General features: G+C 41.7%; 1 protein-coding gene across 3 annotated transcripts in view; it reads right to left on the bottom strand.

Annotated features, from left to right (window-relative positions):
• Positions 1 to 12,637: 12,637 nt before the first annotated feature.
• prorsd1 (prolyl-tRNA synthetase domain containing 1) overlaps positions 12,638 to 17,983 on the bottom strand; it is a 29,150-nt gene continuing 23,804 nt past the window's right edge. For all 3 annotated transcript variants that reach the window (XM_072580943.1, XM_072580944.1, XM_072580942.1), the window contains one exon: positions 12,638 to 13,360. In XM_072580943.1, coding sequence (XP_072437044.1) covers positions 12,932 to 13,360 — 429 coding nt within the window. In that variant the 3' untranslated portion in view covers positions 12,638 to 12,931. The remainder of the gene's footprint in view (positions 13,361 to 17,983) is intronic.

Genomic DNA, 17,983 nt, shown 5'->3' with positions numbered 1-17,983 from the left:
GTTGTCATTGACCAGAAACTCAACTGAACTCACCACATAAACATTGGCGATAAGAACAGGTCAGAAGCCAGGAATATTGCAGCAAATAACTGACCTGATTCCTCAAAGCCTGTCCACTATCTTCAATGCACAAGTCAGGAGTGTGATGCAATATTCCCCATTTGTCCTGGATGAGTGCAGCCCCAACAACACTCAAGACACTTGACACCATCCAGGACAAAGCAGTCCATTTGATTGGCACTGCATCCACTCCCTTCACCACCAATGCTTAGTAGCAGCGGTGTGTACTATCTACAAGATGCACTGCAGAAATTCACCAAAGATCCTCAGACAGCACCTTCCAAACTTACGGCCACTTCCATCTAGAAGAACAAGGGCAGCAGATACGTGGGAACAGTACCACCTTCAAGCCACTCACCCTCCTGACTTGGAAATATATTGCCATTCCTTCACTGTCACTGGGTCAAAATTCTGTAACTCCCTCCCTAATGGCATTGTGGGTCAACAGGTGGACTGCAGCAGTTCAACAAGGTGCTCACCACCGCCTTCTCAAGGGCAACTCGGGATGGCAATAAATAAATACCTGGAGACAGGCCAGCAACACCCACATCCCACAAATGAATAGAAGAAATAATTCACTGATAATCTTCACATTTGTTCTGAAGTGTGATGCCCAGAGCTGGACGTGTTACTCCAACTGAGGCTAAGCCATGCTTCTGTAAAAGCTTAACAGAACTTCTTTGCTTTTGTACTCTATGCCCCAATAATGAAGCAGAGGATACTATATGCTGTTTTGCTCTTTCAATCTGTCTTGCCACCTTCAGTGATTGATGTACATATGCCCTCAGATCCCTCTGCACTTCCACCTCTCTCAAACTTATACTTTTTATTTTCTACTGTCTGACCACATTCTTCCTACTAAGGTGAATTATTTATGCATTATATTTCATTTGTCTTTCCATTTCATCAACTTGTCTGTGTTCTTTTGAAGTCTACACTTCCACCCACTCCTCCATGTTCACAAAATTTCCACGTTTTATATTGTCTATAATTTTTGAAATTTGGTCCTTATACCAAAGTTTAGGTCAGAGCAGAGAACAAAGCATGCCCCTGGAGAGTTGCATTATAAACCTTCCTCCAATCCAAAGCACATTCATTAGCCATTACTTTTATTTCCTGTCACTTAATAAATTTGCATTCATGTAGTTTCTGTCCCTCTTATTCTATGAGCTTTAATTCTGCTCGCAAGTCTGTTTTGCAGAAGTAAATGTATACTATATCATAGTGTTAACCTCATTAACCCTCTGTGATTACTTACTCCAGTAAATTTGTTAAATGCTATTCGACCTTAACAAATCCAGGCTCCTCCTCCTTAGTTAATGTACATTTGCACAAATGACTATTAATTTCTTTCAAAATCATTTTTTTCTCAAAGTCCTCCACTTCAGAGATTGAGCTGACTGACCTGTAGTGGCTGAGCAACAAAAGCACAGAAAGACAATATAGATTTACCTCCTCCATCTACCTATCTCACTCTCAGCTACCTGCCCCCAGATTCACCCACCTCCCATTTATCTCACTGCCCCCTCAGCTCACAGCCTCATTCCTGATGAAGGGCTTTTGTCCGAAACGTTGATTCTTCTGCTCCTCAGATGCTGCCAGACCAGCTGTGCTTTTCCAGCATCTCACTCTCGGCAGTATCTGCAGTCCTCACTTTCACCTAGATCTTACCGTACATAAGTCCTGGTACAGCTGATTCTCTGGGAATTGCTCAAAATGTTGCAACTTCTGATTGGTGATTATTTGTCATCTAGAATTCTCAGAAAAAGTCCCAGGTCTCAGGATTCCCATTTATTATGTTAATGATTAGCAGGAAAAAATTAGAATTTAAATCTTCTCTCATCCTGATTAATATGAAACGATGAAGACCCCCAAAACCCCAATTCAACACTGACCAATTCATCACCCTACCCTAACCTGTACTCCACAGGAGCCATCTGACACTGAAACCTAACCAGACATAGCTAAACCCCTCCCTTCCCCATCTCATCAACCGCCAGCCACTCTCACCTGACACCTCTACTTCTTCATCCCTCCAGACACCCAAAACCCCAGATCAAGACATCCTCTCAATATACATGGACCTGACACCAAACCCCACCACCACCTGCATTCTCCCTTCAGCTCCCTAATACAAACACAACCCCATCCCATCAGACCTGCACTCACTGACCTACCACAAGCCCTCTTCTGATTACCTGTCACATTTCTCCTCCCCCAAACCACCATCACCAACCGGATATATGTTGCATTTGCGTCCCTGGCATGACACACCTTCGCTCATCATCCCTGGCATCAGTGCCTTCCTAACTGCCAAATGCATCTGTACATTGATCTTGAGACAATGGACCAAAACCAGAAATTGCTGGGAAAACTCAGCAGGTCTTTCAGCATCTATGGAGAGAAAGCAGCATTTGTTTCTGGTCCAGTGACCTTTCAAATCAGCTTATATCCTGGAATCTTATATCCTGCAATATAAATAGAAAAAAGTTGCCCCAATTAATTTAACCCTTCTGAGTTTCACGTTACTACTCAAACTTTATGGCTCACCAACTATTTTGTTTAAAGCCCTAGTTATACAATTCGCCAGGACTCTGGTCCCAGCACTCAAGTGGAGCCTGTCCTATCCCAACAGCTCTCTCCATGTCCAGTGCTGATGCCAATTTCCCATAAATTCTAACCCACTTCTCTAATTTTTTTGACCTTCTGCCCATTTGACCTTGTCAACAAGGGGGCACGGGTAGTAAATTGGGGATTATTATCTTTTTGTATGTGCTTAATTTAGCTTCTAGTTGTTCATAATCCTTCAGCAGAACCTCTTTCTACCTATATCACAGGTAGCTACACAGACTACGCAATTGAATCTTTCCCTTTCCACTCCAAGTTTCTCTGAAGCCAAGGTGGTAAATCCTAAACTTATTACGAGGCAGGCAATGCAGCTTCAGAACTCTCAATCCTGGTCATAGAGAACAGTGTTTATTGCCCTGACTATACTATCCCTGATACTATAGTAAAGACTATAAACTATACTATGCCTATACTATCCATATTTAATGCATCTATCTACTAATCTTCCCCAAAGCTCCCACTCTTGTTTACACAGGGACTAAGAATCTCAAACTTGTTAGACGAGCTCAAGAGCTGAAGCTCCTTCACTACTTCCTGGATCGCTTTACCTGACTTGCTCATGGTCACACCCTCCTGTCCCTGACTGTATAGAGATAGTTAATCTAAGGGGTGTCTGCCTCTTGAAACACAGCATCCAGGTAACTCTTCCCCCTCCCTGATTTGTCGCAGTGTTCAAAGCCCAGATTCTAGTTCGTGAACTCAGGGCTGAAGTTCCTCAAGAAAAAAACTTTTCAATTTCAAAAATATTCTTTATGTATATAAAGATATTTTTATAAATAGTCATTAAAGCAATTCGGTTCAATACAGTAGCATATGAGGAAACAAACATTGGTTTATTTGCTGGATAGAGTCAAACTCCAAAGGCTTTTCTTACTTTACAAAATTATATTTACATACATTTGAGGCATCAGAAGGATCCAATAACTGTATGGACCCCCATTTAACTTTGGCAGAAAAATCTTACACGGTCATCTTTCCCCACTATGCCTTGGCGGCAGCTGCCCCAAGCTTTAGTGCATCCCTCAACACTTATCACAGATGTAGTCACTATGAACCGCGATGGGGTCCACCAACTGCCACATAATGCTCGTCCAACACATCACCAGGTGCTACTTATTTAATTAGTTTTTCATTTCCTTCTTAATTTCCTAATGGTCTTTTAGTTTATATGATTATTTGTAAATATTTCTCCTATTTACCTTCAGTCTGAAATAACCTATAATGGATACTCTAATTAGTAGCTATTACTAACTAATGAAGTTATGGTTTTCATGTGATGTTACTCTGTTTTGAGCTGGGCTTCAATTCATCTAGTTTAAAAAAACCTTACACACTATGAGCCAAAAAAGCACCTTTTCCCCCTGCTGCTTCCAAAGTCTCCAAACTATTTTCCCACCCCTATGTCTTAGGGGAGGCAATGGTCTAGTGGCATCATCACTGGACTGTTAATCCAGGAAATGTAGGTAATGTTCTAGGGCCCTGGGTTTCGAACCTCACCTTGGTGGAATTTGAATTCAATGAAAATCTGAAATTAAGAGAGTCTAATAATGGCCACAAATCCAACATCAATTATCAGGAAAAACATCTAATGCCTTTAGGGAAGGAAGCTGCCATCTGTCTGGCCTACATGTGACTCCAGATCAACAGGAATGTAGTTGACTCTTAACTGCCCCTTGAGGCAATTAGGGATGGGCTATACATGCCAGCCTTCATCTCATGAATAAATTAAAAACTCTGGCTCTGACCTCTCCTTCTTGACCATGTGAAACTTACTGATCTTCCACTTTCAACAGGCCTTCTCTTCCATAGAGACACAAAAACCTGCAGATGCTGGAATCCAAAATAGACAGACAGGAGGCTGGAAGAACACAGCAAGCCAGGCAGCATCAGGAGGTGGAGAAGTCAACATTTCAATTGTAACCCTTCTTCAGGACTTGGGGTGGGTGTAGAGGGAGCTGCAAATACAGGGGGTAGCTCTTCCATAGAGCTGAGATGATTCACATTAATTAAGACTCAGTAATATTCCAGCTTCAGGTTGCTACCTTATTAATCTTTTAATTGGCGAACTGATTTATCAATCTTTTCTTTCTCCTTTTAAAAAGTTTATCATTTATATTCCCACACTGCCTCCAAAGTCCCCGAACAATATACTCATTGTTTTATTTCCTTAGGGTTTTCTGCCTCACTTTGCTTTTTTCCCCTTTTCTTGGCATGCAATCTTTATCCAATGGAATCTTGTGTAATTCATATCTGGAAGGTATTCTGAGCTTTGCCCAGGAGGGTTTCAGAGACATTCTTAGCTTGTGAGAAGCCTGCTTGCCATACACTAGAGCAACAAGAAATCATGACACTTCATTTCAGTTGACCCCCAAAGGTCTTGGCAAGGTGCTTATCCACATTGATAATTAACACATTATAAATGAGGATGCATACCTCGCCAAGACCTTCCCCACACCGCCACTGCTCACCTTTAAACAACCACCAAATCTCAAAAAGATCATAGTTTGTAGCAAACTGTCAGGCTTTCAGGGCAACTCCATACAACCCTGTCATGGTAGACACTGCAAGACAAGTCAGAGCATGGACATGGATACCACCATTACGCGTGGGGACACCTCCCATCATGTACATGGCAAATACTCATGTGACTCAGACAACATTGTCTATTTCATATGCTGCAGGCAAGGATGCCCTGTGGCATGGTACATTGGTGAAACTGAGCAGAGGATACTGCAACGGATGAATGGGCACCACACAACAATCAACAGACAGGAGTCTTCTCTCCCAGTTGGAGAACACTTCAGCGGTCCAGAATATTCAACCTCGGACCTTCAGGTGACCATCCTCCAAGGCAGACTTCGGGACCGGCAGCAGCGAAAAGTGGCCATGTAGAGGCTGAGAGCCAAGTTCGATACCATAGGGATGGCCTCAACTGGGACCTTAGGTTCATGTCACACTACAGGCAATCCCCATTGCACTATCCCACACTCACACACATACCCTCTCACAGACTTATACCCCTTTACACTGACACACACACATATACACTCTCTCACAGGCACTCACAACCAACCCCCCTACCCACACACGCACACATACACATAGGTTTGTGGGGTGAATTTGTACTTGCAGAGTTACATTGTACTTTGGTCAAAAACTGCATGAATCCATGTAAAATTCTGTTGATTAATTTTTTTAGATTAGAATCAGTCTAAACATTATGGCACAGACAGCAGCACACAGGGGTGCTAACACCTTCAATGCATTATCTGGGCTGACACAAAATTGTTAAAGTTCACTTGATAATGTAACTTTTTAAAAATGTTTTGCAATTTACATATGAAAGAAGAGAAACTAACATGGTCATTCTAACAGATGAGAGACTTGGCAAACAATCAAGGTATTTTTCAATGTATAATTTCAGTTCCATCACACTGTAAACTTTTGCTCTAAATTCTGTCTTACAATGGTGTACTCCACAACCACCTGATGAAGGAGCAACGCTCCGAAAGCTAGTGCTTCCAATTAAACCTGTTGGACTATAACCTGGTGTTGTGTGATTTTTAACTTTGTACACCCTAGTCCAACACTGGCATCTCCAAATCATCAATTATTAAACCCATGTTTGCTCGAAATTCTTCCTCTCATTACGTTAGGCTTATTAAACCAAACAACCATGGCTAGACAAAAGCCCTAATTAAAATGGTGGACAGATCTGCTTCCAAATAATTCAAAAGGGCTGCCATGTATTATAAAAATTGTCAGTTTTCTGGTGCACCACATTTGTAAGCAAGTCCTAAGGAATGTGTTCCATAATTAACTTATGCCAGCCCGGCAGACCCGGGCGGGTATTCTCAGACACCCAGCACATCAGAATGTTCTTCTTCGCACAAAAAGTGAGGATGCTAAAAAGCTTTCTCTCATGTACATCTAAGGGAGATGAATTTGGCAAACCCAGGAGAAGAGAAACCAGGTTTACTTTGACTTCAGTCCCCAAGACCCTCTCTATTACTTCTGCCACAGCGTTCCAGTGTGTATGGAGCCTATGGCAGGACCACAGACAATGGTATTTGATTTTACATTTGGGGGCACATTAAAGACACACCCTGCTTAAATTTTGCAAGACAATCTGGGGACCAGGTGAGCCCTATGAAGAATCTTCAACTGCATAGTATGGGTCCTATTACATATTGAAATCTTCCTCGCATTCTCACAAATGTACTCCCAAGTTTCCGGAGTGACCTCCACTCCTAACTCTCTCTCTCTCCCAGACCTCCTGTAATCATTCGATGTCACCTGAGGAACCTCTCCCCAGTAAATGATAGAGAGCACTCACTGAAAGAGTGCTCTTAGCCTGAAGCACCCTCTTTTCCACATCAGATCTATAACCCTAAGTCAGAAGTGTAGTTTCTTTTCAGATAAAATCTCTGATCTGAAAGAAATGGGAGAGGTCCCTGCTCGATAATCCATACTTTTGAGTTATTTGATCAAATGACATTAACGTTTCATCTTCAAAAAAGGTCATCCAAACAAGAGACTTCCCTATCCGCTCAGGACTTAAACCCAGAATCCACTGTCCCTGGCCGGAAACCTGGCATACCAAATATGGGAGTACAGAGAGATGTTTTAGACATATTACTCTCCATCTGTCACATTACCCTACATGCTTTCACAGTGTTAATAACTATTGGATTGTGGCAATGTTCTGCAACTACCCTCATTTTGTCCAGAAACAACAGGTTAATAAGAGGACACTTTGCCTGGGAGGCCTCAATGTCCTACCATATCAACACACAGTCCTCACAGACACAATCACTCCCAAAAGATAAAAGGGAGCTCAACTGATACCTTCTGACATCCAGGAGATCCACTCCTCCCAACCCCTGGGACATTTGCAATTTCATAAGTCTGATAAGGGGCCACTTATGGCGCCAAATAAATGAACTAAATCAACCATTTAATTTCTGAATTGTTTGTCAAGGAAAAAGCAAGGGAAGCATCCGCAGAGAGTATAAGCGAGGAAGAACATTCATTTTAACAAGAGCAACTTGACCTAGCCATGATATTGGAAGGGCCCCCCCCCCCCCCCATCTTAGAAGATCTTGTTTAATCTTGTCAACAAAATGTACAAGATTAGCCTTGAATAACTGATCAAAACTAGGGGTAACAGAGATGCCCAAATAAAGAAAGCCTCCGTGTACCCACTTAAAGCAGAACACACCTTCAAATGTCCAGTATTCCCCAAAACTCCCTGTAGGCATAGCCTCCAATTTTAAAAAATTGATCTTATACCCTGAGAATAAGCCAAATGAATTAATACGTTGTGTCAAATAGAGCACCAAAACTGCTAGATTCAAAAGGAAAATGACAGCATCATCTGCATATAATGTGATCCTATCCACGTTCGACCCTACCTTTGGGGCAGCTATATTAGGGTTCCCAAAAATGGCCTCTGCCAACAGCTCAATCACCAATGTGAGAAGCAAAGATGAGAGGGGACAGCCTTGCCAACTACCCTTAGTAATGTTAAAATTATCAGACCTTATACTGTTAGTGAGAACTGCTGCCAGAGGATCAGTGTAAAAGACCTTTACCTGTGTAGGAAACACTTCACCCAGGCCAAACCGCTCCAAGGTATAAAAACAATATGGCCATTCCACCCGGTCAAATGCCTTCTCCGTGTCCAAGGAAACCACCAACTCTTGAACTGACCATTGCTGGCACACTTGAATCATGATAAGCAGTCTCCTAACATTATTAGAAGATCCGCGACCCTTTATAAAGCCTGCCTGATCCTCCTTAACAATAGAGGGCAACACCCTTTCCAACCTCAATGCCAGAGTCTTTGATTAAAATTTTAAAGTCAGAGTTTAAAAGCGAGATGGGTCTGTAAGAAGCACAGTCTTCTGGGGTCTTCCCTTTCTTGAGGATAAAGATAAATATTAGCCTCTCTCAAGGATGGTGGGAGGCAATCCCGACTATATGAACAGTTATACATGTCTAACATCGGTCCTGACAGTATATTTACAAATTCTTTATAAAACTCACTGGGCAAACCATCAGGGCCAGGCGCCTTCTCAATTTGAAGTTGCCTCACCACCCCCTATATCTCTTGGGCTGCTAACGGAGCACTAAGGAGAGAGACGCCTGTTCAGCAGACCCACCAGGAAGATCCAAATTCCTAAAAAAAAGACTCCATCTTATCCCATCTGTCCTCACAGCATTCAGATTGATGAAGTTCAGAGTAAAGCCTCCGAAACACCTCATTAATCTTTTTAGCATCATAAGTAAGAGTCCCATTCCCTTCCCTAATAGAAGCAATAGATGGGAGGCATTGTTCCTCCTCACCAAATATGCCAAGTATTTACCCAGCCTATCACCATGCTCAAAAAGTCTCTGCTTCACAAAGGAAAGTTCCTCCCTTGCTGTGTGCATTAGCATGGAGTTTAAGGTGGATCACAGAGCTGTGATTCGCTGCAGCTTAGTCACTGACAGTTCACTGTAATATGCCATCTCAGCTGCCTTCAGTCGTGCCTTAAGCAGCCTTTGGGCATTCTAACCAGCGCAGGATCCATAAGGCAATTAAGGTGCCCCCCCCCCCCCCATAATAATATGTCGCGAGGCCTAGGCCATCAGTTTAGATAGTGCATCAGTCAGAAATTTAAGAGGGTGGGCCAGAGGACAATAGACATTCAAAATACCATATTCCTCACCACATATAAGGGCTTTAAAGTAACAAACCGACCATACTCATCTTTATGCAATCTATTAAATTAAATGGGAGATCCTTCCAGATAAGTATCGCCACACGTCTGCTCCTAGTACAAAAGGATGAGAAAAACACCCCAATCAAACCCACCCTACTGTAACTTCAAGTATTCTTTGTCATTAATATGAGACTCCTGGATCACATCCACCCTCTCCTTTCTAAGGCTTTCTAAGACAACACCTTTTTCCTTTTAACTGGTGAATGAATCTCTTTGTTATTCCAGGTGCACCATTTAAGAATGCTGCTAACCATGATCTTTTACAATCACCGTTGACCTGCCGAAAGGAAGAATTCATCTTACAACACGCCAAGCATACTCAAAAGGAGACCCATAGATTCAATTTACAAAAAAAAACTAACTACAAAACACAAAAGGCACTTAATGGGGGACTCTACCCCCTGCCCACAGAGGGCGCTTACATTTCCCACACACACCCACATTCCCCCTTCTGCTCGAGCCACACCCCAAACCCAACCAATGGAAGAAACCAAACAAAGGATATTGTAAACACAAAGATATAAAAAAAAGTAAGCACTCTCCCCCCCACACAATATATCAAAACCACTCCAGCTTGGACAGAAAAAAACCCCATCAACAGCTTCTTTGGGAAAAGATTGAAAAGTACAAGAATTAAGAGCAAGACAAAAAAAGAAGCCAGACACTATTGTCCATGTCCATAAGTGCATCTACATTATTTTAAAGTATCCAAGTAGTTTTGGCTTGCTCCAAGGAATGAAACGACCGCACAGTCTCCTCATAAGTAATACGAAACATCGCTGGGTATCTCATCGAATGTTGTATAAGGAGGTCCTTTAACCTTCTCTTAACCTAATCAAACGATTTCCTTTTATGGATCACTGTCACAAAAAAGTCCTGGAAAAACATTACCTTAGTTCCCTGATATGTCAGGGCCTGTGGATCTCTCCTCAACCTTCTAGAAGTTTCCATGACTTTCTGCTTGTCCCTGTAGCATCAAAATCATATCAGAACCGGGCTGGGGCACTGACCCTGACCGGATCTGTGCACTGCAACCCAGTGAGCTCTGTCAACCTTCACCTGGGCCACCTCGGTATCCCAGCCAAGACATTGTGGCACAAGTCTTCAAAAAAAAACTTGCTGACTGCCCACCTTCTACTCCCTCCAGCAGGCCAACGATCTGGATATTTTTCCTTGTACCCCTATTTTCCAGGTCATCAATGTGCTCAGTCAGGGCCCAAACCTGTTTCTCAAAGGCCTGGATCTGCCCCGCCAAGGTCTCGACCTTGGTCTCCGACGCCGCATCCAAAATTATGATTTTGAAATTCTGATAAAATGTATCAGAAAATTTAAACCTCTGAAAATCCAATAAAACCCTGAATTCAAATAAAGGTACTGAAACAAAAAAACTATCCTAGTGCAAAAATAAAAGTTTAACCCTTTATGTGCCTATTATGTTTGCAAACAAACAAGAAATTTTATCAAAGACATATTCTGTTATTATAGTTCATAGAAGTTTTTACCTGCAGAGCTGAAGCCATTATCACCTGAAGAAATCCAGTGAAGCATTTATAATCGCCACAGCTGTCATAACAAATATTTCTGAAAAAGGGCCAATAGCAACATTGGTATTAAACTGGATGTGGGATAGAAAACATTAACAGTTAACGGGTATTTTCAGGCTAAAAGGTGGTTGTAGTGAAGTCCCCCAGGGTTCAGTATTGGGACACGTTTTTCCTTTTATATATATAAAATGATAAATTATCTAAATCTTGCCATGCAACGGTCAAAGTTTGCAGCCAACATAAATCTTGTAAGAATTGTAAACTATGAAGAGGACAGGAGGACTGTGGGAGTGCAGAAGAGATCTATGACTATGCTTCTAGGGATGAGGCACCAGTCATATGGAAAGATGGGAAAAGTTGGGATTGTTATCCTTAGAGAATGGAAGGCCGAGAGGAGATTTGATAAAAGTTATCAAAATCATGAAAGTTTCTCTCTATCTGACAAGACCTATGAGTTCAGAAATAAACTTTTTCACACAGCAAGTGGTCGGGATGTAGAATGATCAGCCAAGTTCAAGCCAAGCATTCACGAGGGCACTGGATGATTATTTAAATAGTAACAATGCGCAAAGTTATGGGAAAAAGCAGGATAGTAGCATAGAGTTGAAGTTATGTCTCAAGTAATTAATTGGATGAGAGTTTTAAGTTTTCTTTTTCTTGACACTGTCTAATGAAATGGAAGCGAGGTCAGAGTCCAAAACAACAACATTAAAAGGCCAGCCTTCATTCCCAAAATAAAACAAGCCTAGTATTTCTCAGTCAATTTCAGCCATCTACAGCTGAACCTTGACCACTTTAAGCCCCCTACCAATTGCCAACTTTATGAACAGAGCTCATGAATTCTATTATAACAGTTGAAAGTTGTTGAATAGACCATAAAATTTCATGCATAACTGAATAGACAGACAAGGTAGTTGAATTGCAACTGAGAGTCCATTATACTCCGAGTAAACAAAAAGACTTCAGAACTGCAGATATCTGGACTGAATACATAAAAACAAATGGTAAAAGATGAAACATTTCCACTTGGCTATCATACTGGGTTACACTTGTATTCTTAAAATCCACTCTACTGTTATATCCATTAAATGCACATTTTTATAATTCATTTAAAAACTTCCTCAATTATGTAATGTTGACCTCTTACTTGATTGCTTGGCATTTGGCAGAAGTTACAAACTAGCAAGCGTGTTGCTTAAAGTTTACTTGCATTGTCCAATTACAGCACTGTTACAATTCAGCTTATTCAACATTGGTACACCTAACATTACAGCATTCAATAATGGTCTGTAAAGGGGGCAAAACCATTTCACTTACCTTATAAACTCTTCTTGCTTCCAAAGCCTGTAGCTATTGTAATACCCAACAACTTGCTAATTTTCATGGACCTGGCCAGAGTTTAACAGCATTCTTTCAAATCAGAAATCCCCCAACTGTCACAGTGAGATATAAGGAATGACTTGTCCAATTTTGGAGCCAAAGCATACTTTTAGGAAGCAGTAAAGATTTATTCTGCATCTAATTATGTTTAATCTGATTTCAGATTGCTTGATAAAAGATGACATATTCAAATGGAAATTTATGTATGCCTCCAGCACTAATTTCACCTCCATCTCCAAGGAAATAAATGACAAAACATTGCAGTATGAACATTTTAATAAAAAGCAAATAAACTCTCACATACACTGAGTGGGTCTCTCCTTTTTTATATATAATTGATGGTAAAAGACAGAATACAGCAGGTAATCAATAACATTTGAGACAGTGGCATACTTTATTAATACAATGGATGAACCCCTGCTAAAAATTTAAAACCATGTAGAGGGAGTATTTACTGCAATGTAAGTAATCTCAATTTCAAAAAAAGTTACTGTAGAAATTGACTACATCCAGCCAATTGCAAGTCATTTCATTTAAGTGTTTGTTTCTATTTTAATCAAACTTTACAATTGTAGGTTCATGTCCTGTTTCCTTCACAAAATGCAAGAAGTCTATAGGCTTAATACCCATAGTGGCTGAATTAATCATTGGATGAAAATAGATTCTTTCATGTCCTCCATCTACGAAGTTTGAATCTAGCACAAATTTTACATCACCTTGTTTATCATAAAACAAAGCAAGAGGTGTTGCGCAACCTTGACCAACTTTTAATTTTTCCAGCATTGTTCCTTCATCTGCAAAGCGCAGATTTCCACTTCCACAGCCCAGCTTCTTTGCTAGGTCATTCAAGTTGATTTGTCTGTTGTGTAAGACTGTCACTAACCATAAGCTTTTTTTCTTCTTGTCTTTCAGAAACAGATTCTTACTGTGGGCCCCTTTAAGGTGTTGTACATAAGGCATCATGGCTTCAACGGTGAACACCTACAGAAAAAACAAATTTTCTAAAATTTCATCATAAATTTAGTCTTTGTAGAATATAATAGTCAAATCTGCTTATATATTGCATTTTAATCTTTTATCTGCATTCACTTCCTGTCATCTAATTGCTGGTGTATTTTAAATTCATACTTATAATGGGAAATAATCTAGATAAACCTGTACGAATGTTACTCCAGTGCATGAGAGATCAAGGAAGTACACATGGACACAAACATTTATCAAGTAAATATTCCAATAAGACCAGAAATGAATCTTTTAAAATTGGGCCTATGAATTCTGATACAATTATCACCTGTCCCAAAACTATTTCATCTGAGGGTTGCATTTGTTCTTAAATCACCATGTGAAATGACAGGAAACACAACCATTAATATATCAGGACATGTGTGCAGTCCCTGAAAAATGATGTGTAATAATTTCCTGTGGAAAATTCCACTGCAAAAAAGTCTACGTATTCATTCCCTAACATTTATTTCATCTCTTGCCTGTCATGATTCTCTGTACCACCACAATGTGGCGTTACATCATCTTTTGACCATAAATCACAAATTCTGAAAGAAAATTATGACCATTTGTTTTCAGTGATTGAAACTTTGAATGCTTTTTAGGGATATTAGAATGTAGTAATTATGTTGCTGGACTAATAATTGTAGAAATGTGAAATCAAGTCCCACCATGACAGTTTAAGAATTTGAATTCAGTTTGAAACCAACCATAAACAAGAAGTTACTATCAATTAAACGACTACAATACTCTCAAATTTATGTAGAAACCCACTGGTTCACTTAATCTGTCCTTACGCTGAATGACTGACTCCTACCACACATATCAACATGGTTGATTCTTAACAGCCTTCTGAAGTAGCCTGGAAAGACAAGTAGTTGCATCAAATCATGACAAAGATATACATTATCACTTATCATGATTCAGTTAGACACTCAGAGCCTGGTTTTGTGTTTTTAGGTGATATATATTCTGGGTGTCTGTGGTTCAAAATGGTCCACTACCCCCGTCTCAGGACAGCTAGGGCAGGGCAATAAATGCCACTCACATCCACATCCTGAGAATGCATTTTTTAATGCCATTATTTTCTTCATTTTATTGCCATCATTCATTATTTTACAGAAGGTTTCAACCTTCTGAGAGCCTTAGCCTAGATTTGAATGCTGATAGTGCAGATAGGATTGCCAAACTTCCAGTTTTGGCCATAAGTTGAAGGTCAATCTCCAGGACATAGCTGTTTGCAATCATAGGCATAAAAGTCACAAGGGCATTAATTATTTTGTTATTGATGTTTCCTACAATTCATCATGTTCGATCCATATTTTTTCTTTAGCAGATATAAAAATATTGAAAAAGGAATAAAATTCAGCTTGGCTAACAGTCAGTAGTGAGTCTTTTGCTTTTGAATTGATGGAAGAAAGCAGCATGATGTAAGGATTAATGTTTTTGACAACTAATGGCTGGAATGTGGGGCAGAACATATGATGGAACCTCAAGGAATACGTTTAATCTGTTGGCAACCCTAAATGAAATCTGAGCATATAGTATTTAACCAATTTGCAAAGATGCTTCAGTGCAAATTAACAAGTTAAATGAGCAATAATTTCTTTAGAATTTAGCACTTTCTCATCCAATGTTTCTTAAAATTAAAGAAATTCTAGTGCTAAATTTCAAAAATGTTAGATGAAATTTATAGTTAGTCTTGCTTTTTTAAATACAAAGAAGCTATGAGAGAAAAATGGCAGGCTGATTACACACCCATGCTAGTTTTTCTGCATTTTCAAATGCTTAAGAAAATGGTGGTTGGTCAGCTCAATTGGCTGGTTTACAATGCAGAGTCACACCAACAGTGAGGTTTCAATTCCAACACTGGCTGAGGTCACCGCGAAGCTCCTGCCTTCTTGACCTATCATTCAGCTGAGGTATAGTTAAACCAGATGTCTCTGAGAAAGCAGCCCTATGGTCCTCTAGGGGCAATGATGACTTTATGCTTCAGAAAACATTAAATTTACAAAAATGTTCCATACATTTTCAAAAAGGGCTGAACTTTGAAGAGGCAGAAAGCCCCGAATCCCTGTGATACTGAAATAAAATGTCATTTTCCATTGAATGACAACTGTGTTTGAAAGACACAAACAAACAGTTCTAGTTAGAGGATTCATACAGGGCAAATGTTTTAAAAGCCAAGTGTAGGCAAGTTACAGTGCATGCAGGAAATTAAATCCTTGGACACTGACATCAAATAGAGATTCTGACATCATCCAGTCCCTGCTTGACTTACCCCGCTTGGAGTACCACTTTGGCAGCAAAATAGTAGTGTGGCACTGGAAAAGCACAGCACACCAGGCAGCATCCGACGAGCAGGGAAGTGAATGATTCGGGCATTTGAACCCTTCAAGAGTGTGGCATAGGAAGGGGCTGGGAGATAAATAGAGGGATGGGGTAGCCCTGGGAGGGAAGGTAGTTGGGAAGGCGATAGGTAGATGCAGATGGGGGGCAATAGTGATAGGTCAGTGGAGCAGATAGGCGGAAGGAACATGGACAGGTAGGAAAGGGGAACAGGGTGGTGCCAAGTTAGAGGGCTGGATCTGGCATGAGTTGGGGGGGGGGGGGGGGGGGGGAGAAACAGATTTGGAAACCAGTGAAGTTGATGTTGATGCTGTGTGGTTGAAGGGTCCTAAGGTGGAAGGTGAGGTTTTCTTCCTCCAATTGTCTGGTGACTTTGTTTTGGTGGTGGAGGCGGCCCAGGACTTGCAATGTCCTTGGGGGTGTGGGAGGGAGAGTTAAAGTGGTCAGCCACAGGGTGATGGGATTGTTTGGTGGATGTGTCTCAGAGATGTTCCCCGAAACATTCCATGAGTTGGCATCCTGTCTCCTCAATGTAGAGGTCATCACATTGAGAGCAACGGACACAGCAGATGAGGTGGGTGGATGTGCAGGAAAATCTCCGCATGATATGAAAAGATCCTTCGGGGCATTGGATGGAGGGGAGGGTGGAGGTGTGAGTGTGGGTTTTACATCTTCTGCAGCAAGGTGTGAAGGTGCTGGGTATGGAGGGTGGGTTGTGGACCTAGCAAGGGCGTCACAGAATGGTCTCTGTAGAAAGCAGATAAGGGGTGGGGAGGGAAATATATCTTTGGTGATGGGGTCTGATTGTGGATGGCAGAAATGGCAGAGGATAATGCGCTGCATCCAGAGATTAGTGGGGGTAAAGGTGAGGACTGGGGAGTTCTATCTTTGTGAGAAGATTTGTAGCTCGGGTGCACGTTGTGGTTCTGTTCACCAAGCTGGGAATTTGTGTTGCAGACGTTTCATCCCCTATCTAGGTGACATCCTCAGCGCTTGGGAGCCTCCTGTGAAGTGCTTCTGTGATGTTTCCTCCGGTATTTATAGTGGTTTGTCTCTGCCGCTTCAGGTTGTCAGTTCCAGCTGTCCGCTGCAGTGGTCAGTATATTGGGTCCACGTCGATGTGTTTGTTGATAGAATCTGTGGGTGAGTGCCATACCTCTAGGATTCTATCAACAAACACATCGACGTGGACCCAATATACCGACCACTGCAGTGGACAGCTGGAACTGACAACCTGAAGCGGCAGAGACAAACCACTATAAATACCGGAGGAAACATCACAGAAGCGCTTCACAGGAGGCTCCCAAGCGCTGAGGATGTCACCTAGACAGGGGACAAAACGTCTGTAACACAAATTCCCAGCTCGGCGAACAGAACCACAACAGTTCTATCTTTGTTGCGGTTGAAGGGTGAGGTTCAAGGACGGTGGTGTGGGAAGTGGAGGAGATCCACTGGAGGGCATTGTTGATCACATGGGGGGAAATTGCAGTCCATGAAATACGAGTAGATACAGTGGAGGCAGAGGAATTGAGAGTAAGGGATCACGTTTCTATGCAGTGAGGGGGGTAGTCAAGGTAGCTGTGGGAGTCGGTGGTTTTGAAATAAATGTCTGTATTGAGTCAGGTACCAGAGGTAGAAACGAAGAGTCCAGGAAGGGGAAAGTGGTATCAGAGGCGGTCCATGTAAACTTAATGTCAGGGTGGAAGGTGTTTGCGAAGTTGATGAACTGTTTAACCTCCTTGTGGGAGCACGAAGTGGCACTGGTACAGTCATCAATGTAGCGGAGGAAAAGGTAAGGGATGGTGCCAGTGTATCTGCGGAAGATGGACTGTTCCACATATCCCACGAAGAGACACAGTATATTATCCTCTGCATTTCTGCCACCTACAATCAGACACTACCACCAAAGATTCTTCTCCCTCCCCACCCCTATCTACATTCTGCAAAGAGCATTCCCTCTGTGACACCCTTGTTAGGTCCACGCACCCGTCAACCCACCCTCCAAAACCAGCACCTTCCCATGCCACCGCAGGAGGTGTAAAACCTGTGCCCACACCTCGCCCCTCACCTCCATCCAAGGCCCCAAAGGATCTTTTCATATCTGGCAGAGATTTTCCTACACATCCACCCACCTCATCTACTGTGTCCATTGTTCTCGATGGTCTTCTCTATATTGGGGAGACAGGATGCTAATTCGCAGAACATTTCAGGGAACATCTCTGGGACACATGCACCACACAACTCCACCTCCCT

The sequence above is a fragment of the Chiloscyllium punctatum genome, chromosome 11, assembly GCF_047496795.1.
Source record: "Chiloscyllium punctatum isolate Juve2018m chromosome 11, sChiPun1.3, whole genome shotgun sequence".
Lineage (NCBI taxonomy): Eukaryota > Metazoa > Chordata > Chondrichthyes > Orectolobiformes > Hemiscylliidae > Chiloscyllium > Chiloscyllium punctatum.
The sequence above is the reverse complement of the archived record's forward strand: the minus strand, read 5'-3'. Positions and strand labels throughout refer to the sequence as shown.